The sequence below is a fragment of the Mesocricetus auratus genome, unplaced genomic scaffold, assembly GCF_017639785.1.
Source record: "Mesocricetus auratus isolate SY011 unplaced genomic scaffold, BCM_Maur_2.0 Super-Scaffold_100025, whole genome shotgun sequence".
In the NCBI taxonomy this organism is placed as follows: Eukaryota; Metazoa; Chordata; class Mammalia; order Rodentia; family Cricetidae; genus Mesocricetus; species Mesocricetus auratus.
The window spans coordinates 26,618,022-26,635,000 of record NW_024429206.1 but is presented as its reverse complement, the minus strand read 5'-3'; the positions used below and the strand labels follow the sequence as shown (position 1 = coordinate 26,635,000).

Here is a 16,979-nt window from a genome sequence, read left to right as displayed (position 1 = left end):
CACGTGAGGAGCCATCCTGCCAGACCATGCTTTTTACCAAGCTGTCTAAAAGCGTGTGCTATATTTTTCATGTATTTTTAATTACATTCAACTCAGAGAAAGACACACACACACACACACACAGAGAGAGAGAGAGAGAGAGAGAGAGAGAGAGGAAATCCTGAGTGTGAGAGAAAATACACAGTATTTGGTTTTCTGAGTCTATTTTACTTTGCTTGGCCTTATGATCACTCTGCAAATGGCATTCTTTTGATGGCTAAATAATACTCCATCGTGTATCTAGACCCCACTCTTTCTGCTGTTATTACCCCCGTCCTTGCTGGCCAGGGCCTGACCTCCCTCCCCTCTCTGGCTAGGTCCTCTTGCTAGAAGCAGCTGAGCAGCCCTCGGGCCCAGAGAATGACCTGCCACCCCCACAGAGCACCCCTCCAACCTGGAATGAGGACTTCCTGCCAGATGCCATCCCCATTGCTCATCCAGGGCCCCGAAGGAGAAGGCCCACAGGCCCAGCTGGTGAGCAGGGCCCCCAGGGGAGGAGGGATCCAGCCAGGCAATGAGGTCAGAGTGGGTGCCTGGGGCCTCCACAGGCCACACCCTGGCCTCCTGGGTCTACTTTGCTCATGTGGTGTGTTGAAACTTGAACTAATTACTAAAAAACAGTTGATTAAGCATAACATCAGAATTCCACATTCTTCTTTAGAACAGCGAAAGATCTGGCCAGGACTGAGGGCATAGGTCTGTGGTCCTAGGTACCTGGGAGGCTAAAACCCGAGGATTTTAAGTCTAAGGTCTGCCTGAGCCATGGAGTGAATTTAAGACCAGCCTGGGCAACTTAGCAAAACACTGCCCTATGTCTCAGAAAGTATAAAAAGGGCTAGGGGCATGGCTTAGTGGTAGAGCTCTTTCCTAGAATCCCCCAGTGAGGGGCTGGGGCATGGCTTAGTGGTAGAGCTCCTGCCTAGAATCCCCCAGTGAGGGGCTGGGGTGTGGCTCAGAGGTAGAGCACATACTCACTATGTGTGAGGTCCGGAGTCCATCCCCCAGGATGGCAATAAACAAAAAGAAAGAAGAAAGATCTGGAAGCATTCAGCTGCTTCTAAGACACATGGAGCCCTGTAGATCCATTCTAAGCCCTGTTGTCAAACTCCTAGTCCTCCTGCTTCAGCCTTCTGGAATTCTAGGCCCGGGTCACCATCCCTGGCTCCTTGTCAAGAGCTGAAATAAAATGTCCTTTCTATGGACTCTCCCTGGAGGCCCAGGCTTTGCAGCCGGACTGCCATTGAGCCTCACAGTTGCGGTTGTCAGCGCCTGCTTGTCCCAGTGTTCCTGCCCCTGGATGAGCTGCTCTGACATAAAGGCAGCTTAGGGTGTGTAAGGGTCTGCTTCCCTTACAGATCTGCCGGAAGTCAGGACGTGAAGCGATGAAGGAACTTTCTCTTGCCGGCTCACTCCGGCTCATGTTTCCCCAGCTTTCACAGACAGACCAGGGCCCCTGCCTTGGGAGAGCGCGGCCTCACAGTGCGCTGGGGCCCCTAAACAGTTAACCATCAAGACAACCCCCCTCCCCCCCACACACACACGCTGCAGGCAATGGTCACTGGCTTGTCAGGTGACGCAAGGCTGTGTCAAGTTGACAATTAAAAGTTAACTAGGACACCTAGCTCATGCTGGCTGCAGGCTGTTTACTGTGGTGGTGTGTGTGTGTCTGTGTGTGTGTGTCTGTGTGTGTGTGTCTGTGTGTGTGTCTCTGTGCGTGTGTGTCTGTCTGTGTGTGTCTCTGTGTGTGTCTGTCTGTGTGTGTCTCTGTGTGTGTCTGTGTGTGTGTCTGTGTGTCTGTCTGTGTGTATATGTGTGTGTCTGTGTGTCTGTCTGTGTGTATATGTGTGTGTCTGTGTGTGTCTCTGTGTGTGTGTCTATGTGTGTGTGTGTGTCTGTGTGTGTGTCTCTGTGTGCCCGTGGGACATCAGGTGTCCTGTGTCACTCCCCACCTTATTCCCCTGAGACAGGGTCTCTCACTGAACCCGGATCTAGGCTGGAGGCCCAGAAGCCCCCACGATGCTCTTGTCTTTGCCACTCCACTGTGCTGGTGTCACAGCAGCAGCCATGCCTGGCCAAGTGTCATTTCCAACCTTTGTCAAAGTGTGAACAGCAGAGTTACAGAGGTATCAAGCTCCGAGAAGTTGGGTCACCCCGTTTGCTGGTGACTCATAGCCCCACAAGAGCCTGCGTACACGATTTGCTCCCCCCCTCTCCTCTCCAGGAGAAACCCAGGCCTTTACCCCGTGTCCCCAAGGACACAGGCTCCAACCTGCTTCTTGGGTTGCTTCAAAACTCATTGATGCTCTTGGCTGGAACTTTATCAGAGAAAGTGTAGTTCCGGCAATGGCCAGCAGGTGGCAGAAACACCCCACCAATGGTGACTCCGGGGTTTCCTGCCTCCCTGACCTGTGGAATTCCCTAGCAAGAGACACTTTTCAGAACAGACCCCACCCCACCCCCGCACCCCGGCCCCCTCCCCGAGTCCAACTCTTCCTCACATGCCAGGGTCACACGCCACTTAAATGGCAAGCTTCATGCGCAGCCCTCAGTTGACTTAACTGTGAGGCTAAGTTCCACTATCCTTGAGACTTTGATCCTCCTGCCTCGGCGTCTTCAGCGCTGGGGATAACTGGGCCCACGCCATGGTTGCTCTCAGGCCTCTAGAACATTTCGAGAGGAGAGTGGTTCAAGGGGGGAGAACCGACCCTGTGGACCTGAGCTTGGGCCCAGCTGCCACACGGCCGGGACCTTAAGCAAGAAGACCGCGGGAAGAGAGGATTTGAAGTGAGAAAACAAGCTGCAGCCTGACTCTGCGGCGGGAGCGGGAGTCCGTGCCTCCTGCTGCTCATTGTACCCATGTGTTCGTAAAAGGGGAGAACAAACACAGTTATTGGGACTACAGAAGGGAAAGACAGCTTGTCAACTCTAATGGCCTGTACACCCGGGTGGCTGGGGGCGTGGCTCAGTGATAAGACACCTGCCTAGAATCCCCCAGTTAGAATCCCCCAGTGAGGGGCTGGGGTGTGGCTCAGTGGTAGAGCCCCTGCCTAGAATCCCCCAGTGAGGGGTTGGGGTGTGGCTCAGTGGTAGAGCACTTGCCAACAACTCGTCTGAGCACACAGTCTGTGTGACCAGAATTGGAGCCTCCATGGCACCCGATTCCACAGTATACTCCCCTTATTCTCTCCCCCAGGGCCTCCAGGACAGATGGGACCACCAGGGCCTGCAGGGCCTCCAGGTTCCAAAGGCGACCGGGGCCAGACAGGAGAAAAGGGCCCAGTGGGACCTCCAGGTAAGGAACTCTTGTCCCCTGGTTGAGGAGACCGTGGTTTCCTTTGTGCCTGAGCACGGGTGTAGACCCTTGCCCTGCAGCATCCCTGAGACTGGGGAGGGGAGGAGGGTGAGAGGAGAGAAGTAGTTTATCGTCTCAGGGATGCTGCAGGACAAGGGTCTACAGGGACCTTTGGGGTGGGGTGGGGTAGGGTGGGGCTGCTAAGGCCCAGGGCTTTGTTCCAAGCACCCGAGACACCATCCAGGAACCCCAGGATCCCCTGCTTCAGCAGAGCACCAAGCCCCACCCAGGACTGGCCCACCCTCAGTCCTCGCTCCAGCGCTCGGCGCCTCCTGAGTCTGATTCTGCTTCCTCTAATGCTGTCATGTCCACCCTCTGATGTCCCCGAGGCCCCTCTGTATTACACCAGGAAAGGGAAGCCCCCTGGTTTAACCTGCCAGGTGTAATCACTAAACCCTCCATGGGTCCAGTTGCCCATCACTGAGTTCCCAAATGCCCCTGGCCAGTCCCCTCCCTCCCTGGCCTCAGTTTCCCCATCTGTAACATCACTGCTCTCAGTCTCACTATTCCTTTGCTCTCCATTGTAGGTCTTTTGGGGCCACCGGGACCACGTGGACTTCCTGGAGAAATGGGACGCCCTGGTCCCCCAGGCCCTCCTGGGCCAGCAGGCAGTCCCAGCCTCTTGCCAAACAGTGCCCAGGGCGTCCTCTATTCCCTACAGCCGCCCACAGACAAGGAGAGTGAGTGCCAGGGATGGGACGGCCTGGGTGGGCCTAGCTGTCTGGGAGCGGGGAGGACTAGCTTTCCCCTAGGGATCCCAGAGAAGCCGAGAGCCCACCAGAGGTAAGTATCGGCCAGGAAACGAGGTGTGGACCTGAAGGAGGGTCCCCTGAGAAAATGGCGATGGTCTCCAACCCTGCTCTCGGCCTCAAGGCCCGGCTTGCCGTGTCTGACACAGCCCACCTCCACACACGGTCACTTCTGTTAGCTGGCAAGGCAGTCCCACCAAAGTCACTCCTTGTCACATTTCCTTCCAGATCTCCTCACTGTAAGACGCTCAGCAGGTGTTTACTGAGCACAAAAAGTGACACAATAGACCTACGTGGTCTCAGGGACCACAGCATGGCCGTGAGCCACAAAGTACAAAAAATACCTGCTCTGTGAAGACACAGGGCATGGGGGTCAAGGATCCTGGGTCTCAGGGACCAAGGGAGGGGAACCCTGACTCTGAAAGGAGGGGCAGTTTTGGCTAAGTGACCTAACCCTAACCATAGCCCCAACCCTAACCCTAACCTCTAACCCTAGCCCCGGGGTTATTTTTAAAACTTGGAGGAGCTGAGCACAGTATTGCAAACCTATACCCAAGCTCTCAGGAAGCTGAAGTAGGAGAATCAATGCTAGCTTTAAGTCAGTCTGGGATACATAGCAAACTCAAGGTCTGTCTGAGCTACATAGCTGTCTCATAAGAAGAAAATCAAAGAGTCTTTTTAAAAATTAGGGCTGGGGCACATGGCTCAGTAGTAGAGCTCCTGCCTAGAATCCCCCAGTGAGGAGCTGGTGTGTGGCTCAGTGGTAGAGCATCTGCCTCGAATTCCCCAGTGAGGGGCTGGGGTGTGGCTCAGTGGTAGAGCACCTGCCTAGAATCCCCCAGTGAGGAGCTGGGGTGTGGCTCAGTGGTAGAGCACCTGCCTAGAATCCCCCAGTGAGGAGCTGGGGTGTGGCTCAGTGGTAGAGCACCTGCCTAGAATCCCCCAGTGAGGAGCTGGGGTGTGACTCAGTCGTAGAGCACCTGCCTATAATCCCCCAGTGAGGAGCTGGGGTGTAGTTCAGTGGTAGAGCACCTATGTAGTATCACCTATGTAGTATACACGAGGCTTGGGGTTCAGTCTCCAATACCACATAAATAAATAAACAGTTGCATCAAAAGAAGAGGAGTAAACTAAAGTAAATTTATTATATTCATTTATTTGTTTGTCAGTAGGGACATACCATAGTTCATATGTAGAGATCAGAGGACAACCTGTGGAAGTCAGTTTTCTCCTCTACCAGGCAGGTTCTGGGGATCAAACTCTGGTCATCAGGCTTGGTGGCAAGTGCCTTTACCCTCTGAGCCATCTTGCCAGCCCCATAATAAAATCTTTAAGAAGAGGATGGGTAGGTGATGTGACTGACAGTATGGGTGTGGAGCTCTTGTTAGCAGTTATGGGAATGGAGTAGGGGAGACCGCTGCTAACCACACACTCACACACACACATACACCACACACACACACAACACACACACACCACACACACAACACACACACACAACACACACACACATACACCACACACACACAACACACACACACAGTCACACAACATACACACACACAACACATACACAACACACACACAACACACACACACAACACACACACAACACACACACACAACACACACACACAACACACACACACAACACACACACACAACACACACACACAGTCACACAACACACACACAACACACACACACAACACATACACATACACCACACACACAACACATACACAACACACACAACACACACACAACACACACACATACACCACACACACAACACACACACAACACACACCATGCACACACATAACACACACACACAACACACACACAACACACACACAACACACACACAACACACACACACAACACATACACACACAACACACACAACACACACACAACACACACACCATGCACACACATAACACACACACAACACATACACAACACACACACAACACACACACACAACACACACACAACACATACACACACAACACACACAACACACACACAACACACACACCATGCACACACATAACACACACACAACACACACACCATGCACACACATAACACACACACAACACATACACAACACACACACAACACACACACAACACATACACACACAACACACACAACACACACACCATGCACACACATAACACACACACAACACATACACAACACATACACACAACACACACACACAACACACACACAACACATACACACACAACACACACACCATGCACACACATAACACACACACACAACACACACACAACACATACACATAACACAAACCTCACCTTGGCACTGATAACAGGTGGCCGTGTTCCCTAAGGGAACCACTCTGGAGACTGAAACGCATGGCCCCTGAGTGCTTGTAGTAAGAAGTGGGCTTGTCCCTAAGGCAGGATGGGAGTCTAGGTGCCTTCAGAAGGTACTGGGTGTGGCAGCAGCCAGCTCTGACTTCATCTGTAGCCTGGGCTTCTTTGTAGGGATGTCCCCCGTTAGGGAGAAGGCAGATGGTGCTGAGGAGTGGGCAGTGACCTTAACGGCCACTGAAATAGACCCTAAGCCATGAGGAGCCCAACGGGATCCACCCTGATGTGCATGTGTGTATGCATGGACATGTTTGTGCACGAGTGTGAGAGCATGTGTGTGCAAGCTATGTGTGTGTGTGCGCGCGAGCGCGTGTGTGTGCAGTGTGTGCCTGTGTATGTAAAGGCCAGAGCTGACCTGTGTGTCTTCTGCTGTTGCTCTCTGCCTCATTTGAGTCAGGGTCTCCCACTGAACGTGGAGCACGCTGATTGGGTGGCCTCGAGCCCGGGGTTTCCAGGCCCCAGAGTTGGGCTTGCAGGAAGGCGCTACCTCTCCCAACATGTATGTGGGTGCTGGGGATTCAAACTCGGGTCTTCATGTTTGTGTGACGAGTACTCTAGCCCGTGACCCACCTCCCCACTCCTTATCCTGACTGCTTCTGAGCAGTAAATGCAGTCTGTCCGTCCACACACAGGGTGGGGTGCTGGACTCGGCTCTGGGGAGCCCGCTGGCCCCTCAGACTCAGCCTCCAGACGGCCACCTCCACCCCACCTGATTACTGATCATGTGACTCTCTCTGCAGGTGGAGACACCCAGCTGAACCCTGCTGTGGTTGACACAGTGCTAACTGGTGTCCCAGGTCCCCGGGGTCCCCCTGGTCCCCCTGGTGAGTGGATTGAAGATTTCTTCTTATTTTCCTACTTTATTTATTTACTTATTCATTCATTCATTCATTTGTTGAGGCAGGGTAGCATGTAGACCAGGATGGCTTCCCATTCACTATGTGGCTGAGGATAACCTTGACTTCTGATCCTCCTGCCTCCAGCCCCCAAGTTCTGGGATTGCAGAGTACCCCACTACACCTGGTTTATGCAATGCTAAGACCACCCTGTCACGCACTTTACCTAGGGTCTTGGGAAACTGAAGGCCAGCTGGGCAGTCTGTGGTCTCCAGGTGGGCAGTCTGTGGTCTCCAGGTGGGCGGTCTGTGGTCTCCAGGTGGGCGGTCTGTGGTCTCCAGGTGGGCGGTCTGTGGTCTCCAGGTGGGCGGTCTGTGGTCTCCAGGTGGGCGGTCTGTGGTCTCCAGGTGGGCGGTCTGTGGTCTCCAGGTGGGCGGTCTGTGGTCTCCAGGTGGGCGGTCTGTGGTCTCCAGGTGGGCAGTCTGTGGTCTCCAGGTGGGCAGTCTGTGGTCTCAGTTGGTTCTGCCCTCCCCACCACCACGGCCGCCCAGACAACTGGACGCATCAGTCCTGAACAAGTCTACTAGAGCAGGACAGGTGTCTGAAGTGGTCCCATGTTGTCTGTGGGTGTACCAGGGTCCATGCGAGCCCAGGGCAGACAAGGCAACACGGGGCACTGAGGACCTTGGCGCGTGACATGCGTACACAGTAGACAGCAGAAACGAGCTCACTACGGGAAGAGAGAGACTGGGTATTCCCCATCCTTCACAGACCCTCTGAGTGCACACAGACACGTGGGTCGTGCCCCAAGGATTCCGTAAGTGAACAGACAAGCCACGCAGGTGGCCACTGGCTTACTGCTCACCTCTGGGGACAGGGGCTATGGCTCAGTGAGGGGATGGAGGTGTGGCTCAGTGGTAGGGTCGCTGCTTAGCGTGCACAAGGATCTATGTCCCCTCCATGCTCTTCTGTGGAATGGAAGAGAGCCATGGCGACGACAGACCTGGGAAGGAGATACATGGGGTTCACACAGAAGGTTGTATTTCAGAGACGAGAGGCAGCAGATTCACAGGGTCCTAAGGGCGGCATGCTTGGGATACAGGGACAGCGCTTGTGTTATAACTCGACTGAGGCCTGCGATGTCTACTCCTGAGAGTGGTCACTGGAGCACGAGGCTTGGGGAGTGCGAGTCTGTGCAGGGAAGTGGGTTGGAAGCCTGGTCCTCTAGGCATCCCCGGGCTGCGGGGGGAAACAGGTGTGGAACCCACGATGGCCATGAACAGGGGCTGGCCCGCATCCAAGATATATGGGCCAGTGCTGCCTAGGAGAACCAGGAAGGGATAATAGGGAGTTTGCTCGTCAATTGGTGGGAAGAAACAGCAACGGTGGAACTTTCCAGAAGTAGGTATCTGTGGGATGAGGATGAGGAGGGCCTGACTGGGGACTTGGGTGTGTTGTAGTTTCTATGCAGTTGCTATGACAAACGCCACAACCTAAAGCAGCTTAGGAGAGGACGAGGTCTATTTCAGCTTGCAGGTCACAGTCTGCCGTCGAGGGAAGCCGGGATGGAACCCGAGGCCACAGCCATGGAGGAATCCTAATTGTTGGGCTCACTCACAGGTTTAGGCTGCCAGGGCCACCTACCTAGGGGATGGTGCTACTCACAGTGGGCCTGGCTCTCCTGCATCAATTAACAATCAGGACAACCTCTTAGACATGCCCACACATCATTGTAATCTGGGCAATCTCCTCTCAGATGACTCTAGACTATCAAGTTAACAATTAAGTCTGTCCTGAACGGGGGGGAGCTTTCAGAGACCCCAATAGAGTGTTTCAAATGTGTGATTTGGATGGGCATGGTAGGTGATCATAGTAACCAAGGCAAATGGATGGGGGGTGTCAGAGTGCCTGAAATGGATGGGGGTGTCAGAGTGCCTGAGATGATGGGGGGTGTCAGAGTGCCTGGTTCTAGGTTTCCAGGTTGGCAGGAGACTGACAGGCTGGGCTGGGACATTGTGGATTCGCTCCCTGCTCAGGCTCCATGTCTCAGGGTTGGGGTGACCATGTGGATTAGGAATGGGAGGTGGATGGAGGTGGGCCTCAGAGATCTGAGGATCCGGAGAGTCTGAGTCTTCTATGATATTCATTCATCGGACTTTCATTTGCGCCAGTGGGGCAAGACCCAGGCAAGGTCAGGATGCTGGAAATGCCCCTGTTCAGGTCTGACGGGGAGCAGTGAGCTTTTCTGGCCTCAATTGTTCATCAGTGACTCTACCCACAGGTCCCCCAGGACCTCCAGGAGCACCTGGATCCCAGGTAAGGACGCGGCCATTTCTAGAGTAGTATAAGGGGAGGTTTGCGGTGTCTCAGTTGCTACCACTCCCACTTTTTTGATAAGCTGAGCCACAGAAAGCTTAGATTTTTCTGGAAGCCACGTAGACATTCTCAGCAAGTCACCCAGTGATACCTGAACCCCTGTTTCCTCCCTGGGGATCACCTGCTGGAGAGGAAGCAAGGTCCTAAGCCTGACTGGGAAGTCCAAAGCTCTAGGATTGCTCTGCCTGACCAGCAATGTGGTCCATCCGTTTAGAGACAGGGGAGTGGGGGCCGATTCCCTGACGCAGGTCAAGGCTGCTGGAGAAAGGAGAGTGGGGTGTGAGACTAGGTAAGACGTCTGGGTCTTGTCTGTGGACCTCCGAGAAGGTTTGTGTCGTACAGATGTCACTGATTTAGTTGGGAGTAATCTGTCACGCTATTGTTTGCATTTCTAGAAGGTCACCTGGCTCACTGTACAAGCGCAGGGGCTAGGACCCCACTTTGGTGACAGTTTGAGGATTGCTTTGTGAGCAGGAGATAGCCGCTGCCTGTGTAAGCCCTGGGCTTAGCGCGTATAAACCCTGCCTGGATCAGCACATATAAAACTGTCTCCTGCCTCAGTCACTTGTAGGTTTTTCCATCCAAGTGCTAAGCCTCCTGCATGACACCCGTGCTTGGCATTGCTCCACTGTGCAAGAGATTAGACCAAAGTCTTGCCCAAGGCTCAGTATCGGACTTCCGCTGTGGGTGGCATTACAGACCCAGTCAGGTCCCAAGTTTGAACTTCCAGTTTCCTCTTCTGCTGGGACCCAGAATAGGTGAGGCCAGAGGCAGAAAGCATCAAAGGCAGGAGAGCCCCACTGGCCTTTTTCCTTCCAGGGACTGGTGGGTAGCCGGTTGTGGCAAGGTCATCTGTAAGTGTGGGCTGAGCCAGTGGGCTGGGCACTGGGAAATTGGGAGCCACGCCTGTGCTCAGCCCCGTGGTGTCCTCAAACACGGGCTTGTCTAACCCAACCAGGAGAAGGACTGGAAGGCAGGAACCAGGTACAGCCTGTGCTGCCCCAACAGAAAAGGGGTGACCTGAAGGTCACCTGGGACCCTTGCCTGGGAGTGTGGCAAGAGAGAAAATGAGCTAAAACTGGGGCCATATACTCATAATCTGTATGGCCAGGACGGTCTCTTCGGTCCTCCCAACCTCTCAGAGTCTGATGCTCAGACATCTGGCCCCCATGACCCTTCTCTTACACAAGAATTTATGGATCTCGGCCCTAGTCTCCAAGACCAAAGAAGCCAACACTTCATGTTCAAGCCTGATATCGGGGTCAGGGGTGGAGGATGGATCTCTGCTGAATACCCACTGTGTGCTGATACAGTGGGGACAGCCCTGGTCATGTATTTAGACCTCACTATCTCCTGTCCAGACTATGCTTTATTAGACTGATTTATCAGAACCGGAAGCTGAGGCTCACCGAGATTAAATAATTTCCACACACACACACAATAGTAGAGCTGGCATTTTGAACTCAGGAGTGTCAACCTCCAAAGCTTGCCTCCTCCTGAGCCTCTGTCTAGTAAAAATGACGGCGCTAGCTTTGACAACACTTCCAGAACCCAGGCTAGTTTAAGCTCCTGCTCAAGGTTAATGTGCCCCATCCCCTTTGTAGGAGTGAGATCGGTGTTTCTAATCACCTTTCAGAGGCGAGCAATGGAGGCACAGAGAGGTTAAGCAGCCGTCTTAAGTCACAAAACATCCATTGGCCGTGTTCGTGCTATGCTATGAGGCTGACCTCGCTGACCAGACAGAGAAACAGAGCCCAGAGATGAAGACAACTTAGTGAACACTCACAAGAGCTGATGCCTGAGTTCCCCAAGTCTTTCTTTGTTTTTTCGAGACAGGGTTTCTCTGTCTTGTTTTGGAGGCTGTCCTGGAACTCACTTTGTAGACCAGGCTGGCCTCGAACTCACAGAGATCCACCTGCCTCTGCCTCCCGAGTGCTGGGATTAAAGGCGTGCGCCACCAACGCCCGGCCCAGAAGCACTTCTTACGGTGACCTACACACCTCTCTATGATAGGCTGCACAAGCAATGTCCTGGTGTATGCCCGCCCTCCCTCCCCCCCTCCCTCGTCCCGCCCCAGACCATCCGCCTTCAGTCTCTGCGCGTCCCCGTGGGTGGAGAGGTACCCTTGTACCCACCCAAAATCTTACCGTGAGACTTGCTTCCTAGGGTGAGCCTGCTGTGAAGGGAGAGGACCAGGACAAAGCCACCACTGCGGAGGTAACTGTGCATGTTGGCAACGCCTCCTGTCCCAGCAGCCAGCTCCCAAACGACCTCGCAGAGACTCGTTAGTTATAAATGCTTGCTCGGTAGCTTAGGCTTGTTACACACCAGCTTAAATTAACCCATATTTCTTATCTACGCTCTACCATGTGGCAGTACCTTTTTTCAGCCTGGCATGTTCATCTTTCTTCTCCCCACACCTCCTCATGACTCCATCCCTCTTCATCCCTGTGTTCTCCCAGTCTGGCTCTCCCCGCTAACCTCCTCCTGCCGCTATTGGCCAGCTGGCTCTTTGTTAACCCAATGAGAGCAACACATCTTCCCAGTGTACAGCATCCTGTGCTGGGCACCCCCGGGCCAGCCCTGAGCTGGGTGCTGGCTGCTGAGGACAGAGTCCCTCGTTGTCCTCAAGGAGTTCCCAGCTCACCACGGTGGCGGCGTGGATACTTTTGCAACTGTGGGCAAGCCACAGCTGGGGCGACTGACCCTGGGGTCTGGGGCGGGAGGAGCACTCTCAGGAGTGGCTGGTGGGGGACCACAGCCCTATGGAGAAGACGCTGCCCCTTACCAAGCCTCGGGCTACACAGAGCAGCCGCCTCGCTGACATGGTGGCTGGAGGAAGGGGCTGCAGCCTCAAGTCCTAGTGGGGGAGGATGGGAACAGGAAAAGACGTGGCGGGTAAGTGAGAGCTGGGGCAAGAGCTTGGAGGGTGAGGAACGGGGACCAGGGTGTTGGGGTTCTCCGGGGAAGCTGGAAAAGCAGGGCTGGGAATGCGGCTCAGTTGGTAGAGTTCAGCACGCGTGAAGTTCAAGGCTGTCCTCAGCCCAGCATGGGGGACCTGAGACCTTGGGAGGCTGGGGTGGGGGGATGGATAAAAACCAAATGCCGGCAACGGTGGCTCCGGCATGCTGGGAAGGAGCCCTTGGAGGACCATGGCAGGAGAACCCCTTAGGTTTGAGCCCATCAGGTCTGTGATATACAAGTGTGGGGATGCTGGCTGACTGGGTTTTGAGCTGCCCACTGGCGAACCCAGTTTGGAGCACGAGCCCGGTACTTTGCCAGTGCTCGGCGCTGATGTCTGTTTGTAGCGGCGTGGACTTTGCAGAAGAGGCGGGGCTGTGAGGCTTGTTCACTGCGTCTGCGCATGCGCCTGTCCCACCCCAGCCTGACCGAGACCCTGAACTTGGCGTTTCGTCCATACCAGGGTGAGGGTGTGCAGCAGCTTCGGGAGGCCCTGAAGATCCTGGCAGAGAGGGTCCTCATCCTGGAACACATGATTGGGGTCCACGGTGAGTAGCGGCTAGGCCTCCCGCTTTCCCACGACCCAGTGGCCTCGCCGGGACTGCTAAGGCTGTGAGTCCCCTGCTTCAGGGACCCCACCACGTTGTCGTCGGGCGGCCCACCGCAAGCTCCGCTGAGTCTGTCCCTCAAGGACACTCAGTATCAAAGCCCCGGGTATCACAGGCGTGGCCGGCCACACCCAGACAAGCCAGGCCGCCTCCCTGCTCAGGCGGGTCCCAGTGCCCCCACCCGGCCGCCCTGCGGGGTCTGGAGCTCAGGCCTCTTGGCATTGACTAAAGGAGGAGTGGGCGGGTGCACAGATGAATGAATGGATGAATGAATGAATGAACGGGTAAGCAGATGGATGATGAATAAGGGAATGAATGAATGAATGAATGGGGGACGAGTAGGGGTGACAGAATACACCAGGAATGAACAAATGAAAGAAGGGAAAATGAATGGTGGCTTGACTACATGGGTGAATGAATGAATGAATGGAAAAGAAGATGAATGAATGGGGGAACTGAATGGGGACCTGTATGTGTGAATGGTGACCAAATGAATAGGTTAATGAATGTGTGTGCTGCTGAATGAACAAGTCAGTGCTTTAGTGAATGAATGAATGTTTTAGTGAATGAATGAAGGGCAGAGCCTACTCGCCTCCTCTCACTGGACATGCCCGGGCTCTGGGAGCAGAGGCCGTCGGGTTCACTGAGGCTGTCTTGAGCACCCCCCTTCCTCCCTCCTTCCAGATCCCCTGGCCTCCCCTGAAGGAGGCTCTGGGCAGGACGCGGCCCTGAGAGCCAGTCTGAAGATGAAGCGTGGAGGCCCTCAGCCTGACGGCATCCTGGCTGCCCTGCTGGGCCCCGACCCTGCACACAAGAGCCCAGCCCAGGCTGGCGACGGGAAGTAGGAGTCCCTCTGCCCAGAACAAGCCCAGCCCTGGGGCTCAACAGCGGCTGCATCCTGAAGACGCCCCATGTGGGGCTGGGCATCGGGCGGGGACGGTTGTGAAAGACAGTGGGAGCCTGGGGTCCTTGGGGACAGATGGTGCCCCTTGCCCAGAGCACCCTGATGGAACCTTCCTTTGGCTCTGTCCCCACGCCCACTCCCGGCTGGAGACAGGGTCTGGGTGGGCTGGGCCAGCTAGGGTGGTTTCCTGTATCGTCTCATTTAACCCTTAAGAGTTAGGTCTGTGATCCCCGTTCATCCCGGGGACAGCGTGTCGGGGAGGACGGGTGTGGTATTTGAACCCAGGCCTCGCTGCTGCTGAAGCCATGACTCACCAGCCTTGCCGTTTCCTCCCCTCTCCATGAGGTGTGTGGATCAGAGGCAGCCAGGCCGCTGGAAGGCAGGGCCGCCTGAGAAGACACAGGAACACTACAGGACTTTGAACATGCCCCTCTTCCTCTGGTCTCTTCCTAGGGCTGGGGGCAGGGGGAGCTTCCACATGGGACTTGGGGACCATGAGGTAGGGTCTTTGGGGATGAGAGAAGGAAGGCTTTGAATCTGATTGGCAGTGCTCCCTCCTGTCTCCCAGCCTTGCGGAGCCCACTGGCCCTCATCCGTGCTCCGCCCTGGAGAAGAAGGGAGCATTTAATGGGACTGTCCTTCCAGGGTAGGACCTACAGCTTCCTCGTGGAAATCTCTAGAGCCTTCAGCTTTGGTGGGACAACCAAGTCCATGTCCCCTTGACAGAATCAAACTTGCTGGAGGCCATGCCCCCCACGCCATGGGGCTGGGGTCCGCAGCAGAGCCCATCCACAGTTCTGAAGGCCTCTCTGGCTGGTGCTTAGCCTCTTATGACCCGCCTACCCCGCTGATCCTCCCAGCAGGCCACAACCCTTACTCAGACAGCAGAAAGGCCTGGTACCACCCTCGGGTACATCTCCCTGCCTGGCACAGTGACCATCCCCAAAGCTCTCGGTGCTTATACAAGGCTGTGGCCTTGACCCCTGGGCCCTGTTGACTGTTCCTGGCTGTCTCTACCAAGAGGTGATCTGAGACCTGTGACGCTATTTCAAATAAAGGTGCTCTCCCGCTGTGGTCCTTCTGTGACTCGGCAGCTGTGTGTGTGTGGGTGGGTGGGTGGGCAGGGGCTGGACCTGCACCTGGCTGATTCCTGCCAGAGAACTGGTGAGCCCCTGTGTCCAGCTTCGGGGTTACTTGAGGGTTTCTGAGGCCGGGGAAAGCAAGAAGCAGCCAGAAGGGGGAAGGTACCCCTCAAAAGCGGCTGCTCCGAGCAGTTGCGATGACTTGGTAGGTGACATCAATTGCCACCAAGCCCGTTGACTTGAGTGCAATCCCCGGGTACCCATGCAGCAGGAGAGAACCAACTTCTGCACGTTGTCCTCTGACCTATCCGTGTGCACTCCTCCACACAGATGAATACATACATACATCTATGTCTTAAGATGGGGCTGGAGAGATGGCTCAGCAGTTCAGAAGGCTTTCTGTTCTTGCAAGAGGATCCAAGGTCCATGTGTGGCATCCATGCTGGGCAGCTCACAACCATCTGGAACTGCAGCTTCAGGGTAGCTTCTGGCCTCTGCAGTTTTCCACACACATGTGTGCACGCACACACTCAGACACACATGTGTGCACACACACTCAGACACACATGTGCACACACATTCAGACACACATGTGCACACACTCAGACACACATGTGCACACACACTCAGACACATACGTGTGCGTGCACACTCAGACACACATGTGCACACACACTCAGACACACATGTGCACACACACTCAGACACACATGTGCACACACTCAGACACATACCTGTGCGCGCACACTCAGACACACATGTGCGCACACACTCAGACACACATGTGCACACACACTCAGACACACATGTGCACACACACATAAAAACAAATAATTTTAACAAGGAGCGGTTGCAAGGCTGAATTTGAACTGAGCTGGGCCTCCAGCCCTGCAAGGCAGAGAGCTTCTGCTTTGTTTTTGTTTGCTGAGACAGGATTTCACCATGAAGACCTGGCTGACCAGAATCTCACTGTGTAGACCAGACTGGCTTTGAACTCACAGATTTCCCCCTGCAGAGAGTTAAACTGAGGGATGTCAGGTGTTGTGCGGCTTGGGGGAGGGGTATAATTAATGCCTACTTCCCAACGGGGACAGCTCAACAGCCTAAAGAATGATTCAGACACGCTTATCTTGACGCATTTGATGAGTTCATGAAGGGGAAAATACAGACAGCTCCATTTCCTCCTTCGTAGGCGTCAATCATGCTCCCGCCCACCGTGCTCTGATTTCACAGGGCTCCGAGTGGCAGCAGGATCCCTACAAGCTCGAGAGCGTGGGATACACGTAGAGTCAGAGCGGTAGAGGTGACCGCAGGCTGGGACAGCGGACAGCGAAAGGCACAACTAACCAGACTGGGGTGGGGGAGGGGCTGGTGAGAGAAGGCCTTCTGCACAAGCCCAGAGACCTGAGTTCCATCCCTGCGACCCACGTAAAGGTGAAGGGAGAGAACCAACTCCACAGTGTTGTCCTTTGACAGCTTTGACTCCCACCTGCGCAATGTGACGCCCATCATGCACCCTAAATACATTGCACACACACAGTAGTAGTAAGTAATAATGATAATATAAAAACCCAGACTCTAGGAGTGCTAAGCATTAATACAGAGTCTGTTTTTGCCCTTTCAAGGAGTCTGCTGGTCTCGGCAGGTGGTGTCTAGTCAAG

General features: G+C 54.6%; 1 protein-coding gene across 2 annotated transcripts in view; it reads left to right on the top strand.

The window, feature by feature from the left end:
• Nucleotides 1-15,313, top strand: part of Col26a1 (collagen type XXVI alpha 1 chain) — a 120,230-nt gene extending 104,917 nt beyond the window's left edge. For both annotated transcript variants that reach the window (XM_040731510.1, XM_040731511.1), the window contains exons 5-12: nucleotides 357-513; nucleotides 3,233-3,331; nucleotides 3,919-4,071; nucleotides 7,292-7,375; nucleotides 9,669-9,703; nucleotides 11,930-11,980; nucleotides 13,188-13,272; nucleotides 14,017-15,313. In XM_040731510.1, coding sequence (XP_040587444.1) covers nucleotides 357-513; nucleotides 3,233-3,331; nucleotides 3,919-4,071; nucleotides 7,292-7,375; nucleotides 9,669-9,703; nucleotides 11,930-11,980; nucleotides 13,188-13,272; nucleotides 14,017-14,177 — 825 coding nt within the window. In that variant the 3' untranslated portion in view covers nucleotides 14,178-15,313. The remainder of the gene's footprint in view (nucleotides 1-356; nucleotides 514-3,232; nucleotides 3,332-3,918; nucleotides 4,072-7,291; nucleotides 7,376-9,668; nucleotides 9,704-11,929; nucleotides 11,981-13,187; nucleotides 13,273-14,016) is intronic.
• The last annotated feature ends 1,666 nt before the right edge of the window (nucleotides 15,314-16,979 follow it).